The sequence below is a fragment of the Phragmites australis genome, chromosome 11 (genome assembly GCF_958298935.1).
Source record: "Phragmites australis chromosome 11, lpPhrAust1.1, whole genome shotgun sequence".
Classification (NCBI taxonomy): Eukaryota; Viridiplantae; Streptophyta; class Magnoliopsida; order Poales; family Poaceae; genus Phragmites; species Phragmites australis.
In genome coordinates, this window is record NC_084931.1 from 2,499,713 (window position 1) to 2,516,566 (window position 16,854).

Genomic DNA, 16,854 nt, shown 5'->3' on the forward strand with positions numbered 1-16,854 from the left:
CTGCTTTGCGCGGCCCTTTAGGCCTTCTAGTCTTCCACAGCGTGTTACTGATCCCAGAAAAAAAAAAAGAGGGCCACAACCGAAAGTTGGCAACGGGACCCACGTGATAAATAAAAAATAAGGAAGGCAAGAAAAAAATCTCTCCATTCCCGCGTCTTCTATTCAGGATTGGCCCACCATTGATTACAAGATCTAGCATTCAAGTCAGGAGTGATGTATTGTGCATCAGTACACAAGTGAGGAGCGAATAATATTATATTTAACTGACACTGGGGCACTTGTTGCACAGCTCCAGAATTTTTATATTCCAAGATTATATCTAATGAAATATCTTTATGATTTGGAAAGGATTCTCGTTCTTTTCAATGGTTTTTTTTATATATTTTTTAAAGAATTTTTAAAATCATTCTTTTTGGATGAAATTTTGTCTCCTTTTATCTTTACAAATTTCTTTGAAAAAACTGTTAAAAATAAGGAAAATAAAGAGAATAAGGACTAAAAAAAGAATAAAATGAAGAAAACATAGTTAGAACGGTCTAACATCACTACTTACAATGTCAGGATCGATGTGTGAACCTCCTCTCTTCAGTCTTCACTTGGGGCATCACTCCAAGCTAACACTGTAGAAGACTTTATTATCCATCCATCCTCCGCTTGAGCCGAGTCGAAAGACACAAGACAAGAAACGCCCCCGCCGCCAGGAAGCCAGAGGCCGACGCAGAGGCAGGAGGAGGACAGCGATGGGCGGCACCGGCGAGTGCAAGCCTTCGCTGCCGGCGGGCGAGGCCAAGGCGGCCCCGGTGGACAGGGCCCTGCACGCGCTGGGCTTCGAGTTCACCCTCATCACCCCGCGGGAGGTCGTCGGCCGCCTCCCCGTCACCGAGACGTGCTGCCAGGTAGGTACCATACGAAGCGTGTACATATATGTCCCCGTTGCTTAGATGAACCGTGACGAGCTAGCTCGATGGTGTGCAGCCTTTCAACTGGCTCAACGGCGGCGTCTCGGCGCTGATGGCGGAGACGACGGCGAGCATCGGCGGGTACGTCGCGTCGGGGTACCGGAGGCTGGCCGGCGTGCAGCTCTCCATCAACCACGTCGGGCCCGCGCGCCTCGGCGACGTCGTCCAGGCGCAGGCCACCCCCATTCAGCTCGGCCGCAAGATACAGGTAACCTGCCTTCTCCTTCACCAATACAGAATCCCTTCTTACTGAAATTCCTCGTATTCACATTGCAATCGAACCGTTTCCTTTGGAATTCCCGTAAAACTTGTGCGCTCCAAATAGTTTTAGCACGGGCGCCTTGTGTGAAGATCAATCGGCCGCCTAGTTTAGCAAACAATCAAATGGCTTTAGTTGATTGGTACATTTGAGAAGCAACAACGCTAGCAGATGGAGACATAGTTACAGTTACTCCTACCAGATTTCACTGAAATCAGGTCACAAACATCACACTCAGCATGACCAGGGTTTTCCGGGTCAGGTTGAGGGTTACAGAAATCAAAGTAGAAGACCAACGGCGGCAACATGACCACGTCACTTGGTCTTGAGTGTAGGAAACGTTCAGCTTTTCGCTTTCAAACGAAATGTTCAGGTTCAGCTGCAAAAGTTGGACCGTTCTGCCGCGCATCCTTCTCTGACGTGCACCCTGCGAGATATCATCGACAGAAGAAACTGCCGCATGGGGCTAGCTGGAACTGGAAGCCTATCCCCATTCAGTGTCCATGCATCATGATGGCAGCCGGATGAACTCATTGCACAACTCCACAACATATAGGGATGGCAGAGGACAGCTAACAGTACAGTAGTTGGCAGTATCATGGGATCTAGAAGTAGGCTAGTAAGCTGCACAATATGTTTTTACTTAACAGCTAACATACATACAAGGTTCAGAATCTCGCAATGCATCTTGGTTTCTTACCCGTTACATGGGTTAGATGTAGATGGCTGCCCATAACTGTATTTTTGGTGTCTTGTCTGTTACATGAGCTACATGCAGTTGGCTGTCAATAACTACACCATCTAGACAGCATTTTAACTATGTAACAGCAACCTTGCGCAAGGGAACACAACTAACACAATGAAAATGGAGAAGGAAGTGGACATTGTGATTGCAGTCACATAGTTCACTGATCATGCTCCTTCGCACTTACAGTATCTTCACTTGGGTTGCTTAGGGATAATCCGATAGTGGTCACTCGCGTGCCTTTAGCATGCCACCTTAACCGCTACAGGCAGAAATCATAATTAGCGCAAATAATATACATATCAAGTCGTTGCTTCATGTAGTTTTAGCATTTGGACTATAGCTTTCAGCATGAGTGAAATGCGCAGTAGTACCAACCACCGATGTGTATATAGGTTGCTTCTTGTTGTGCGCTTATTTCTAGTTATGTGCACAATTTCTGAATTTTGGTCTAAAACTTTCGTGATTCTGAAAGGTTTGGGAGGTTCAGATATGGCGGATAGATCCGTCCACATCAGAGTGCAAAGATTTGGTATCAACAGCAAGGGTTACCTTATTAACCAACCTATCAACACCAGAGGAGATGAAGAGCTATGAAGTAGGCCTCAAGAAACTTGCAAAGTTGTAGGGAGCAGCTCAAGATATGTAACTTACATTGTTGCATACAGGTGTAAAATAAAATATCTCCTCATCAACTGTCAGTCTTTTGTGGAAAGCTTTGGGTTCAAGGCACAGTTTCTTACTTTCAGCACACAATATTTGCAAACAAAAGATACACGGGCACTGCAACAAGCTTATGATGCCTGATGTTTAGGCAAATGTCCAGGACTACTATGGCAAGCATGTATGACTCCATAAAGAATTTTAGTAGTAAACAACAAGTTCATAACTGACATTTCACTTGCAGATTAATTTCATGTGTCTTGCTGTTTTGGCCATCCAGTCCAAGAACTTGCTTTAATACTACTCTCCTTCCCAAATGTACTTAATGTGAGTCTCTTCCTGTAATAGTATCAGGAGGAGAAAAAAATATAAACACCATTTTCAAGTTAAATTTGGACTGGTTGTGAAATGTATTACCTAAGGTTCTTTAGCTGGCTAGTTAAATCATTGATCTCCAAGAAGGACAGCTTTAGTGCAGATAGAGTTCCAGGTACCCCTTCTGCAACTACTTTTGATAATTCATTCACTGTAGTTTCCAACCTCTGAAAAGCCTGTTCAGGGGGAGAGGGGGGGGGGGGGATTTGTTTCAGATAAGAGTATTTTCGAGTTTATGAAATAGATACCATTTATTTAGATGATTTACTCACCCTGCATGCTGAAAATGATAAGATGGCTAGTAACAGAAAGAAGCTCATCACCTGAAATTAGGATCCAGAAAGTTAATTGTAGGGTGTGCAAGAATTAGGGTGAATTTTGATCGTAGATTTTGGTGGCAGGCAGAATCTGTATGGAACTACAACTATCTACTATAGGATACAACATAAGCTCCCGTACAGCTGTGACAGCTAGATTGATTGTGACCAATCATTTTACATCTTTATGTTCATCTAATGATATTGAGCAATGAACTGACCAATCAATTTTTCTTCAGGCTAGCCTCCATACAGGCGAAACTGAAACTGGCTCTGTAGTGTGCAGAACCATTTCAGTAAATAGATAGAATGCGAGACAGGCAATTACTTTGTATCAAACACAACCTTCTTCCTCTCCCCCCCCCCCCTCCCCCTTTTAACAGATACTAGTGGCCACCTCTGACAAGAACAATGAGAACTTTAGTTACCCATTTGTATAGATGGTCCTGTTAAAATTCGTTGCTCCAGCCTATGACCTATGGTGTTCCTGGAGGCTGGAGCTAAAGCCCAAACGCATAGGTTCAGTACTAAAAGTGAGGAGAGAGGGAAACCACGTTGGTAGGATACACAAGAATAACGATATGAGTTGGATGTTACTTGTAATCCTATGCTTGTTCATTTCTTAGCTATAGCGTTCAATAAGCCAGCCAGGTAGCAACGGCTGTGCACGTTTGTAGTGCTTGACGCATGCAAGTTCATGCGGAGCGCGTCCTAGTCTTCAGGGAAGTGTGCGCGGAGTGCTCTGGGTGGAACGGCCAGTCGAGTGGCATGCCGCGCATGTAGGGCAGTTCACTGCCATGTTTAGGGGTGAGATTTCCTTTATATTCAAGCAATACATACAGAAAAAGGTGCCAGTTTTATGCAGCACCAAAACATGTGTGTTCGTGCGTGTTTTCGGTGATCGCCGGCGACAAGAGCTCATCGCGATTTACAACAATTGGTATCAGAGCCGGCGGCAAGCTTGGGATCGATCGTGGCGAGGTTTCGCCGCTGGAATCGTGATCCGGCAATCTGCTAAGCACTCATGACGAACACTGGCGACAAGACCCCTCCCAGTTCCCCTCCTGGCGGGAAGAAGGCGGATGCCGACGCCGGTGGCAGCGGTAAGGAGGAGGGTGTCGTGCGTGTTGTCCGCGAGATTGGCGGGGCGACGAACTGGCCGCTTTTGACTAAGACCAGCTACACGGAGTGGTCTCTGGTGATGAAAATCAAGATGCAGGCGCGTAATCTTTGGGACGCCATCGAGCCTGGAGGTGTCTCGCTGCAGGAAGATCGAATGGCGCTCGATGCGATCACGAGCGCTGTGCTGCCGGAAATGGTGGCGGCGTTGGCGGTGAAGGAGACTGCGGCTGAGGCATGGGACGCTGTGAAGTCGATGCGAGTCGGGAGCGAGTCGGTGCGAAAGACGAAGGCACAGCGCCTGCGGCGAGAGTTCGAGTCGATCCGTTTCCACGACGGGGAGAACGTCGACGACTTCACCATGCGTCTCTCCAACCTCATCGCCGCGCTCGGGACGGTGGACGAGACGATCGAGCCGCACAAGGTCGTGGAGAAGCTCCTTCGCGTTGTCCCCAAGAGGCTGTCCCAGGTCGCCATCGCCATTGAGGTAACGACAGACCTCATGAAGCTGACGCTGGAGGATGTGAGTGGGCGTTTGCTTGCGGCGGAAGATCGTGCGGCAGAAGATGATGCGCCGCCACCACCACACACCGACGGAAAACTCTACCTCACTGAGGAAGAGTGGGTGGCTCGGTCAAGGGAGCGCCAGAAGGGAGAAGGATCCTCGAGTGGATTCAAGTCCGGCAATCGCCGGAGGCGGCCTTGTCGGAGCTCGTCCAGTGGCGGTGGAGTCAACTCGGGTGCGCGCCGGGAGGTGAGCAAGGACGAGTGCTGCAGGTGCGGGAAGACAGGCCATTGGGCCAGAGATTGCCGTTCCAAGCCCAAGAACGGAGTGGCCCACGTCGCACGAGTTGAAGAGGAGGAGCCCACCTTGCTGATGGCTAGGGTGAGTTCAGTCCATATCCGCCCCACGCCGTCACCATATGGAGTCAATGAGCCGCCGCCGGTGATTTCGATGCCGTAGGAGCGAGCCCCGGTCCGGCTTGAGGAGGCGCGTGCGTTCGCGCAGCTGGATAGCGAGGGCACCGCTGACGACGCCCTCTGGTACCTCGACACGGGCGCGACCAATCACATGACTGGATCACGCGCCGTCTTCTCCGAGATCGACGACAACATCTACGGCACAGTGAGGTTCGGGGACGGGTCCGTCGTCAACATAGTAGGGCGCGGGACGGTGCTCTTCGCCTGTAAGACCGGGGAGCACCGGCAGCTCATTGGCATCTATCACATCCCGCGCCTCGACACCAACCTCATCATCGTCGGGCAGCTGGACGAGGACGGCTACGACATTCACATCGACCATGGTGTGATGCGAATCCGCGACGAGCAGCGACGTCTTCTCGCCCGAGTCAAGCGTTCCCCCAACCGCCTCTACACCATCCGGCTTCACCTAGCACGCCCGGTATGCCTGGCGGCGCGGCGTGTGGACGATGCGTGGCGCTGGCATCAGCGTTTCGGCCACATCAGCTTCCAGGCGTTGCAGAAGTTGGGAAGCGGTGGGATGGTGCGCAGCTTGCCGCACATTGATCATGTAGATCAAGTGTGCGACAGCTGCCTGGCGGGGAAGCAGCGGCGCAACGCGTTCCCAGCGCAGGCAACACGACGAGCTACAGAGGTCCTCGACCTGGTGCACGGCGACACATGTGGGCCTATCTCACCGACAACGCCGAGTGGCAACCGATACTTCTTGCTGCTGGTAGATGACATGAGCCGGTTCATGTGGCTATATCTTCTCGCAAGCAAGAACCAAGCATCGGCGGCCATCTGGCGATTCAAGGCGGCAGCAGAGGTTGAATCGGGGCGCAAGCTCAAGGTGTTGCGCACCGACCGCAGAGGAGAATTCACTTCGGTGGAATTTGGAGCCTATTGCGCAGAGAAGGGCGTGCAACGACAGCTCACGGCCCCCTACTCGCCGCAACAGAACGGGGTCGTGGAGCGCCGCAACCAGACCGTCGTCGGCATGGCAAGGAGCATGATCAAGGTGAAGGAACTCCCGGGCACGTTTTGGGGTGAGGCTGTCACAACAGCGGTCTTCATTCTCAACCGCTCACTGACGCGCAGCCTTGACGGCAAGACCCCCTTTGAAGCTTGGAGCGGTGAGCGGCCGGCGGTGAGCTTCTTCCGCGTTTTTGGCTGCATCGCGCATGTGCGGAACACCCGGCCACACCTAAAGAAGTTGGAGGACCGCAGCACGCCGATGATCTTCGTTGGCTACGAGGCGGGATCGAAGGCGTATAGGATGTTTAATCCTGTGGATGGTAGAGTGCACGTGACGCGCGATGCCGTCTTCGACGAGGCGGCCTAGTGGGACTGGGGCGCAGACACCAGTGGCGGCGAGGGTGGCACACGCGGGACATTCAACATCGAACACTTTGTGAGCAGGGAGTACACGATTGAGGTGGGTGAGGCTGCAAGGGGGAGCCCTGCAGCGATGTACTCCCCGCCCACAGCGCCGGCGGGCGACACGCCCATAACACCTGGGGCGTCTGCTACTGCCGCGACGCCCGTGGCCGCGATGTTTGACGCGCCCACAACACCTGCTCCGGCGTCACCCGCACCTGTCGAGTTTGCAACGCCACCCTCTGACTTCGACGATGAGCTTGATGTGGATCACGATGACGACGCTCCTGTTCGCTTCCGCACCCTCGATAATGTCTTGGGGCACGGAACGCCACCCGGGCTCGCAGCACGGGCCCTCGACGGTGGCGAGCTGCTGTTCACCACTGCGGAGGAGCTTACGTCGTTCAAGGAGGCCGAGAAGCACACGTGCTGGCGGCGAGCGATGGAGGAAGAGATGAAATCGATCGAGGAGAACAAGACGTGGAACCTCGTCGACCTCCCCACTGGCCACAAGCCCATTGGCCTGAAGTGGGTCTTCAAGGTCAAGCAGAATGAACACGGCGACGTCGTGAAGCATAAGGCGCGTCTCGTGGCGAAGGGGTACATCCAGCGCCAGGGGATTGACTTCGATGAGGTCTTTGCTCCAGTGGCGCGCATGGAGTCCATCCGGCTGCTGCTGGCTGTCACGGCGCACGAAGGTTGGGAAGTCCATCATCTGGACGTGAAGAGCGCGTTCCTCAATGGGGATCTGCTGGAGGAGGTGTATGTCTCCCAGCCAGCCGGGTTTGTCGTCGACGGTGCCGAGCACAAGGTGTTGCGGCTCAAGAAAGCGCTCTATGGTTTTCGTCAAGCGCCCAGGGCCTAGAATACCAAGCTTGACGGCAGTCTTCTGTCGCTTGGTTTCCGGAAGAGCACGGCGAAGCACGGGGTGTACGTCCGTGAGACAAGGGAAGCGCGGCTTGTCGTTGGCGTATACGTCGACGATCTGATCATCATGGGGCACAACGGCATCAGCAAGTTCAAGACCGAGATGATGAAGTTGTTCAGGATGAGCGATCTAGGATTGCTGTCTTACTACCTCGGCCTTGAAGTGCAGCAGATGAAGAACAGCATCAGCGTCGGACAGGCCGCCTACGCTGCAAAGCTCGTCGAGCGGAGCGGCATGTCAGGCTGCAATGTCTGTGCTGTGCCAATGGAGTCCCGGCTCAAGCTGAGCAAGACGAGCGATAGCCCCCTGGTGGACGCGACGGAGTACCGGAGTATCGTCGGTGGACTCAAATATCTGGTAAACACGCAGCCCGACATCGCCTACGTGGTGGGGTTTGCGAGTCGCTTCCTGGAACATCCGCGAGAGGAGCACCGTGCAGCGGTGAAGCATCTTCTTCGGTATATAGCAGGTACGCTTGATTATGGCGTGTTCTACAGAAGGGCGGAGAAGGGAGATTATCGGCTGATTGGTTTCAGCGATAGCGATCATGCTGGTGACATTGATGATCGGAGAAGCACCAGTGGCGTGTTGTACTGTCTTGGCGCTAGCCCAATCACCTGGCAATCAAGCAAGCAGAAGGTGGTGGCCCTTTCTTCGTGTGAAGCAGAGTACATCGCCGCTGCAAATGGTGCTTGTCAAGGAGTCTGGTTGTCTCGGCTGCTGAAGGACCTCCTCGGGTCGGAGCCTGGAGCACCAGTCCTCAAGGTGGACAACAAGTCTGCCATTGATCTCAGTAAGAACCCCGTCCACCACGATAGAAGTAAGCACATAGATACAAAATTTCATTACATCAGAGAGTGTGTGGATGGTGGGAAGATCGTCCTTGAGCAGATTTCCACCTTGGATCAGCTTGCGGACATACTAACGAAGTCACTCAACGACAACAACAACAACAACAACAACAAAGCCTTTCAGTCCCAAACAAGTTGGGGTAGGCTAGAGATGAAACTCATAAGATCTTGCAAGTCTAGTCATGGCTCTGGCACGTGGATAGCTAACTTCCACGCACCCCTGTCCATGGCTAGTTCTTTGGTGATATTCCAGTCTTTCAGATCTCTCTTTACAGACTCCTCCCATGTCAAGTTTGGTCTACCTCGACCTCTCTTGACATTATCCGCACGCTTTATTCTTCCGCTATGTACAGGCGCTTCTGAGGGCCTGCGTTGTATATGCCCAAACCATCTCAAACGATGTTGGACAAGCTTCTCTTCAATTGGTGCTACACCAACTCTATCACGTATGTCATCATTCCGAACCTGATCTTTTCTTGTGTGGCCACACATCCATCTCAGCATGCGCATCTCCGCTACACTCAACCGTTGGACATGTCGCCTTTTAGTTGGCCAACATTTTGCGCCATACAACATCGCAGGTCTAATTGCCGTCCTATAGAACCTGCCTTTTAGCTTCTGTGGTACTCTCTTGTCGCAGAGGACGCCGAAAGCTTGGCGCCACTTCATCCATCCGGCTTTGATTCGATGGCTCACATCTTCATCGACTTCACCATCCTTCTGCAGCATCGACCCCAAATATCGAAAGGTATCCTTCTGAGGTATCACCTGCCCGTCAAGGCAAACCTCATCCTCCTCGTGCCTAGTAGTACTAAAATCGCACCTCATGTACTTAGTTTTAGTTCTACTAAGCCTAAAACCCTTCGACTCCAAGGTCTGTCTCCACAGCTCCAACTTTCCATTTACCCCCGTCCGACTATCGTCGACTAGCACCACATCATCTGCAAAGAGCATACACCATGGGATATCACCTTGTATATCCCTTGTGACCTCATCCATCACCAAAGCAAAAAGATAAGGGCTCAAAGCTGACCCTTGGTGCAGTTCTATTTTAATTGGAAAATCATTGGTGTCACCATCGCTTGTCCGAACACTTGTCACAACATTATCGTACATATCCTTGATAAGGGTAATATACTTTGTTGGGACTTTGTGCTTCTCCAAGGCCCACCACATAACCTTCCGCGGTATCTTATCGTAGGCCTTCTCTAAGTCAATGAACACCATATGCAAGTCTTTCTTTTGCTCCCTGTATCTCTCCATAAGTTGTCGTACCAAGAAGATAGCTTCCATAGTCGACCTCTCAGGCATGAAACCAAACTGATTTTTGGTCACGCTTGTCATTCTTCGTAAGCGGTGTTCAATAACTCTCTCCCATAGCTTCATCGTATGGCTCATCAGCTTAATCCCACGGTAATTAGTACAACTTTGAATATCCCCCTTATTCTTGAAGATTGGTACTAATATACTCCGCCTCCATTCTTCGGGCATCTTGTTTGCCCAAAAAATGAGGTTGAAAAGCTTAGTTAGCCATACAATTGCTATGTCTCCAAGACATCTCCACACCTCAATAGGGATACCATCAGGACCTATTGCCTTGCCTCCTTTCATCCTTTTTAAAGCCTCCTTGACCTCAAACTCCTGAATCCTTCGTACAAAACGCCTGTTGGCATCATCAAAGGAGTCGTCCAACTCAATGGAAGAGCTCTCACCTCCTCTATTGAACAGCTGGTCGAAGTACTCTCGCCATCTATTCTTAATCTCATCTTCCTTCACCAGAAGTCGATCTGGCCCATCCTTGATGCATTTGACTTGGTTGACACTCGATCGTGTGAAATTCCAAGAGCTGCGTGACCGAATTGGCATCGTAAACCTCAAGCTCCAGCATCAGGATTAGGAGGAGATTGTTACTTGTAATCCTATGCTTGTTCATTTCTTAGCTATAGCATTCAATAAGCCAGCCAGCTAGCAACGGTTGTGCATGTTTGTAGTGCTTGACGCATGCAAGTTCATGCGGAGCGCGTCCTAGTCTTCAGGGAAGTGTGCGCGGAGTGCTCTGGGTGGAACGGCTAGTCGAGTGGCATGCCGCGCATGTAGGGCAGTTCACTGCCATGTTTAGGGGTGAGATTTCCTTTATATTCAAGCAATACATACAGAAAAAGGTGCCAGTTTTATGCAGCACCAAAACCTGTGTGTTCGTGCGTGTTTCCGGTGATCGCCGGCGACAAGAGCTCGCCGGGATTTACAACATTGGAGAGCAAAGGGTGGAACACAAGAAAGGAGCACTGTATGTTTCAGTGCTTAGGGTGGCACAACATGTTTGTCTCATGTCTGCCAGCTTCAGTAATTAATCTACACGACTACTAAACAATGCTTCTCTGAAGTACCAGTTAGATTGACCAACAGCTCACGGGTGTTTGTAAGCTGTAACCACACATGCTACAAGTCTTCGTTCGGCGACATGTTTGCTCATTCTTTAACATTGTAGGCAACTATGTCACTACTTGTGGTAAAAATTCAACCTTGTTCTGGGCAGTCTTGCTAACTAAGACAGGGTATGAACTATAGACACAATGAACAGTGCTCCTCTCCACATCATTATCTCAAAAAGAATAATCTTTACTGAGCACCTGATACACAGATGGCCCTTTAAAGAAGTGGACAATTATTTGCAAATTTCTGCCCATTTACATGCGAAGGAAACCTCTTTCTCTGAAAATTTGCAAGAGATTCCATCATCTCTCTATCCTGGCCAAAACTGCTACTTTGACATACAACGAGCAATCACAATAATTCAAGAAAATTTTTGGCTTATGGCTTGACATGTTGTTTGCTGATATTCCGGTCCTGATGTATTGTAAGGTAGTACTCATATTTTTTAATAACATTAAACTAAAATGACATCTAACTCTAAGGACCAAGAATTTGCGCGCATCTCGAAATCCTGCTAAAAAATTACCATGTTGAGGTGCACAGAGCACTGAAAAATCGATAACTCTTTGCCTTACCCAGTTCGTTGCTATTGTCAATATCGATAATTACTAATCAATTGTGCCTAAAATCTATCTAAGACTGAATCCTTCAATGGATTGTCATGGAACCAAGAAGGCAAGAATTCGCATCAAACAACTCGCTTACTGCTCGACCAACCACTCCCCGAAGCCAACAAGACGAAGGCAAATCCAAAGGCAACAGATTAACAGATTCATACCACAGAGAGAAGGAAGAGGAGTAAGGCGAGCCCCGTTTCGGCGTCCCTCCGGACGGCGCCGGCGGCGAGCGGAGGAGGCGACTGCGCCGCCACGAGGCGCGGCTGGTAGCGCTCACTGCAGCCACGGGCTACGTCGCAGGACCTCGAAGCGCACGTGGGCCTGAGGAAGAATCGGCAGCGGCGGTGAGGCCGCCGCAGTGGCGGCAGCACCGCCGCCGGCGAAGAGACGAGCGCTGGCAGAGAGCTCCTCATCGGAGTGCCCCCCGATGAGTGGTCCGTTGGATCAGAATCGGATGGGCCGTCGCGAAAAATGAGGACTTTTTCTGCGTCTTGGGCTGCTGGGCTTAATTAATTACGAAAGGGCAAAGTGTGAACTTTTTTTATTTTTATATTTTTTCGATTAAAAAATTAAATAAATAGATTTCTTATGAAATTTTTTTGTAAAACTAGACGAGAGCAGTACGTGAACAGTAATCCGTGATGAACAGTACTCTGAAGTTCAATTTCCCTCCTACCTTCTCTATTTAAAACAATGATGTTCTGTTGCTCCAAAAATTCTAAATTTTTTTTACGTGTTCTATAATTCATGTTTAACCCATTTTAATTGAATTCACCAAAAAATACTGTGTAAAATTTAAACTAAAATTTTCAAAAAAATGCTACTTTTATAACTTCTAGCAATTGTTAGTGCCTGAAACAAATTTCTAAAAAACTGGTAAAATTCACTAATATTCTTCTTATGTGATGAGATAATTTCTAAAATTATTTTTAGCAGTAGGTATATATATGTTTGAATTCAAATTAAGTTAAAAGAAGAATATCACATGAAATTATAAAAATACATATAAATGGTGCATTACAAAGGAATCCACTTTTTTACCATATAATATAGGGCTGAAAATAATTTAGAAATTATCACATCATATAAGAAGAATATTAGTGAATTTTACCAGATTTTTAAAAATTTATTTGAGCCCTAACAATTGCTAGAAGTTATAAAAGTAGATTTTTTTGGAGAATTTTAATTTAAATTATATACAAGATTTTTTCGTGAATTCAATTAAAATGGGTTGTACATGAATTATGGAACACGTACAAAAAGTTTTAGAATTTTTGGAGTAATAGAACATCACTGTTTTGAATAGAGAATATCGGAGTGAAAATTGAACTTCAGAGTACTGTTCATCACGGATTACTGTTTACATACTGTGCTTACCGAGGCCTGTAATACTACCCGCCGCTTGAAAGTACGGTAAGAGCCTGTACGATGGTAAGGTCTAACGGTAAGAGCCTGTACGATGGTAAGGTCTAACCGTTGAGAGGATGGTAAGCGTTTAGTTTTGTAATTGTTTTTATCAGAATCTATTTATTTAATTTTTTAATCGAAAAAATATAAAAATAAAAAGGATGACAAGGCAATGCCATCATTCGCAGCGGTATAGATGACTTGTCGCTGGTTGAGGGGAGATAACTATCTATCGGGCAACAGATTTACCTTACTGTATAAAATATTTTTAAAAATATATAACTTTTTATATAAATTCGGATGAAAATAATTTTTATATAAAAATTACAGCTATCGATGAGATCATAACTTTATAATTGATCATTTTTCCATAGAAGAAATTTGAATACCGAGAACTTTATAATTCATCACTTTTCCATTGGAGTTTGGTACAACTTCAACTCCAAAATTCATACTGAATATAAATTTTATAAGTTAAAATAAAAAATAATTTATATATTTATTTTTACTATAAATACGAATAAAATGCATCACTCTGACATCTTTGATTTGTCCCAGCTCCAGCTCAAACTCGTGTGTCCGTTGTATCAGTTTTTTTTTTTTTTTTGGGTTAAGTTTTGACCGACACACGTAGGATCAGAACCGGATGGGCCGTGGCAACATGCTTCAGTGTGTGAAAGGAAGATCATAACCCAACCGTTGTGAGGAGAATTCTGGCGTCCTCAAGGGCCATGAAAAGAACACCAAAATTTCACTAGGCTATATCAACATATGGTTTATCAGAGTATTTATTTGTATTGAGATTTATATTAAAAGAGATATATAAAAAATTATAGATAGATGAGAGAATTAATAAACGAATAAGTACCAGGTGAGAGAAAATGACAACCAAAATAGCCATACATGCGTAAGATATTTGGAGTTGCATTTCCTAGCGGAGTGAGTGGTCAAAGTTTGCTTCAGTCTCAGTTCCACAGTTCGTCTAGTGTATCTCAAGTATATTGGGTCACTCACTGTGTGACATTATCAGCAGCTTTTGCTATATATAGGATATGTTTGGTAGAGCTCATAAAGTAGCTCTCTAAGTGGAATTAGGATGAGCTCTATCAAACAATAGTTTTTAGTTTTTAGCTTTTAGAGTAAAATCCGTCGGAGTGATTCCCTAAAATGAACTAGATGCTGGAAGTTGAAAAAAGTAGCTTCCCATTATTCTTTTGCTATACAAAATCACTTCATTCGTAGAATTTATCCTTAGAAAACTACTAGAGAATCACTCTTCCAGAGAATTTAGATCAGAAATAGCTCTACCAAACAGGTACATATACATAGCATGGACTCCGATGACATGCCATACTCTACATGTGTGTGTATATACATACACACGCACCCATGGATGCACGCCGGAACTAGCTACTAGCATAACTACTGCATGCATGTACACTATGTGAAAAATGAACAAAGAAGAGATGATTTAGTGACGGGTCATTATACGATCCGTCACTTATATAACCTCGAGTTGGGACCAGACATATACCCGTCGCTGATTGTTAGGTCATAGGTGACGGGTTATAATACTGTCCGTCACTTATGATATAGGTAACGGGTTATAACTACACCCATCACTTATGACCTGGTCATAGGTGATAGGTCTCCCCGCACTAGTCATAAGTGACGGGTCTCCCTACATAAGTAATAAGTGATGTGTCATATTATGACCTGTCAATTATGACTTAGCTCTATTATAAGATCTGGAGCGCTACTGTGCACGCCCAGACTGGTCAGCACTGTGCGCGCACAGTAAATTGGCTTTCTTCGGTTTCTCTGAAGACTCTTTAATATTTTGTTGATTTGAAGTTTGAATTGATATTAGGTCTTTGAAAGTTTGCATATCCCCCTTTCCTCCTCCTCCTTTAATCCATATCTGATAGATTTGTTGTGTTTTGGGTTGTAATCGGCCATTTTCATTTTTATCTAAAATCTTAGTACAAATGAGTTGTATTTATGTTAGATTTGATATAAGTTTGCCTAATCTACCACGAGATGCCACAGATCCAGTGTAATTATATGAAATTTTTAATCGCATGCTTAACAACAAAATTAAGGTAACTGTTAATAAAGAATGAATGTTTTTACATTAATTGTAGATAACAGACAGAAGTTGGATGTAACTTGAGACCCAGACTTGTCTGGAGTACCTGAGCGGGGTGAAGCATTTCATGAGTGCTGCCTTGGCGGATATGAAAGATCGTGATAAAACGATAATATATTGTTCATGTCATGATTGCGGGAATGATAAAAAGTTCACGAAACCAGACAACATCCACGCACACTTGGTCATGCGTGGATTTAAAGAGAATTATACATGTTGGAACAAACATGGAGAGGAAAGCCTTAACGAGGGAGAGATGGATCAGACCCTCTATGCCGATAGTGTGGATCAAGGACTTACACCCGGTGAAATGGATCATGATCTCAGGGATGAGGATATATTAGGTTTGAATGATAATGATCTCAAAGATTTTGTAGAGAATGTGGACCAGATGATGCAGGATGTCGAGCGGTAAAACGAGTATAACAATGGTGAGTTTGCTAAATTTCAGGAATTTCAGGAGAAGTACATGCGGATATTTGGGAACCTAAAGCTTCTATAGCTGAAGGCAACCCATGGTTGGACTGACAAGAGTTTTAAAGCATTGTTGGATCTGCTAAGGGACATGTTACTGGAGGAAAACTTGGTGCCCGAGGGCGTCTACGATGCGAAGAAAATAATTTGTCATTTAGGACTACAATTAGAAAAAAATACATGCATGTAAGCAGTATTGTATCTTTTTTTCCTGGAGAGTATGCAGAGCTGGATCAACCCCGTGTGTGAAACCCATCGATATAAGCATAGAAATGATGGTGGTGACGGGGATGAAGGTAAGAAAAGTAAAGGTGGTCCTAGGAAGGTGGTATGGTATTTTTCTGTAATTTCCCATCTGAAGCGTATGTTTGCCAACAGAAAGAAGGCCCGTTGGCATAAATAAGGTTGTAAGAACGACACAATGATATGACACCCGACGGATTCCGCTCAGTGGTGAATCATTGATTCCACATTTGGTTGATTTGCTGAAGAATTGAGAAATATTATGTTTGCTTTGAGCACAGATGGTATGAATCTATTCGGTAATATGAGTACTTCATATAGCACCTGGCCTGTTGTATTATCGATCTACAACCTTCCACCCTAGCTTTGTAATAAGCGAAAATAAATTATGTTGTCGATCTTGATATCAGGACCAAAACAACATGACAACGATATCAATGTGTACCTCAGGCCTTTAGTCGATGATCTTAAAAAACTCTGGTCGGAAGGCGTCGAGGTTTGGGATCAGCATAAACAATAGTACTTTACCTTGCACGCTATGCTATTCGTCACCATCAATGATCTGCTAGTATTTCGTAACTTGTCAGGTCAGTGCAAAAGAAAATGTGAAGCTTGCCCCCATTGCTTAGATGACATATGCAGTTTGAGGTTGAACAAGAATGATGAACATTGCTCCAAGGAATGATCCTCCAAGGATGATGAACAATTAGGAATGTGGAACAAGAAATCAATACTATTCGAGTAGAGAATTGGAAAAAATTAGATGTTCGTCATTCTATCGACAACATGCATGTAAAGAAAAATATATGTAATAGTCTGATCGGTACATTGCTCCAAATGAAGGGAAAATAAAAGGATCATGAGAACGCACGAGCTAACCTTGAAGAAATAGACTTAAGGTTGGAGCTCCATGCACATGATACGGATAAAGGAAAATATCTACCCCAGTAGCTATCACCCTCTCCACAAAAGAGA

At 46.4% G+C, this 16,854-nt stretch overlaps 2 protein-coding genes across 3 annotated transcripts; one reads left to right on the forward strand and one right to left on the reverse strand.

Annotated features, from left to right (window-relative positions):
• The first annotated feature begins 584 nt into the window (after positions 1 to 584).
• Positions 585 to 2,711, forward strand: LOC133885221 (1,4-dihydroxy-2-naphthoyl-CoA thioesterase 1-like). The gene is made up of 3 exons (XM_062324897.1): positions 585 to 896; positions 976 to 1,167; positions 2,439 to 2,711. The coding sequence occupies exons 1-3, from the start codon at positions 741 to 743 to the stop codon at positions 2,589 to 2,591; spliced, it is 501 nt and encodes a 166-aa protein (XP_062180881.1). The 5' UTR covers positions 585 to 740; the 3' UTR covers positions 2,592 to 2,711.
• Positions 1,890 to 12,082, reverse strand: LOC133885220 (uncharacterized). 2 transcript variants are annotated; one of them, XM_062324896.1, is made up of 5 exons: positions 11,768 to 12,082; positions 3,274 to 3,324; positions 3,044 to 3,177; positions 2,858 to 2,965; positions 1,890 to 2,217 (listed from the first exon to the last, which is right to left on the reverse strand). In XM_062324896.1, the coding sequence occupies exons 1-4, from the start codon at positions 12,017 to 12,019 to the stop codon at positions 2,878 to 2,880; spliced, it is 525 nt and encodes a 174-aa protein (XP_062180880.1). In that variant the 5' UTR covers positions 12,020 to 12,082; the 3' UTR covers positions 1,890 to 2,217; positions 2,858 to 2,877. The 2 variants fall into 2 exon arrangements, with proteins under 2 accessions (XP_062180880.1, XP_062180879.1); XM_062324895.1 differs by having other exon boundaries at positions 1,890 to 2,225.
• Between the last annotated feature and the right edge of the window lie 4,772 nt (positions 12,083 to 16,854).

What these genes read in the sequence shown, in the direction of transcription:
- LOC133885221 (XM_062324897.1), top strand. Translation starts at nt 741, where the DNA reads ATGGGCGGCACCGGCGAGTGCAAGCCTTCGCTGCCGGCGGGCGAGGCC. An exon ending in TCACCGAGACGTGCTGCCAG is followed by an intron (nt 897 to 975) that starts GTAGGTACCATA and finishes GATGGTGTGCAG; the next exon opens with CCTTTCAACTGGCTCAACGG. An exon ending in AGCTCGGCCGCAAGATACAG is followed by an intron (nt 1,168 to 2,438) that starts GTAACCTGCCTT and finishes TGATTCTGAAAG; the next exon opens with GTTTGGGAGGTTCAGATATG.
- LOC133885220 (XM_062324896.1), bottom strand. Translation starts at nt 12,019, where the DNA reads ATGAGGAGCTCTCTGCCAGCGCTCGTCTCTTCGCCGGCGGCGGTGCTG. An exon ending in TCCTCTTCCTTCTCTCTGTG is followed by an intron (nt 3,325 to 11,767) that starts GTATGAATCTGT and finishes TCCTAATTTCAG; the next exon opens with GTGATGAGCTTCTTTCTGTT. An exon ending in AGCCAGCTAAAGAACCTTAG is followed by an intron (nt 2,966 to 3,043) that starts GTAATACATTTC and finishes ATACTATTACAG; the next exon opens with GAAGAGACTCACATTAAGTA.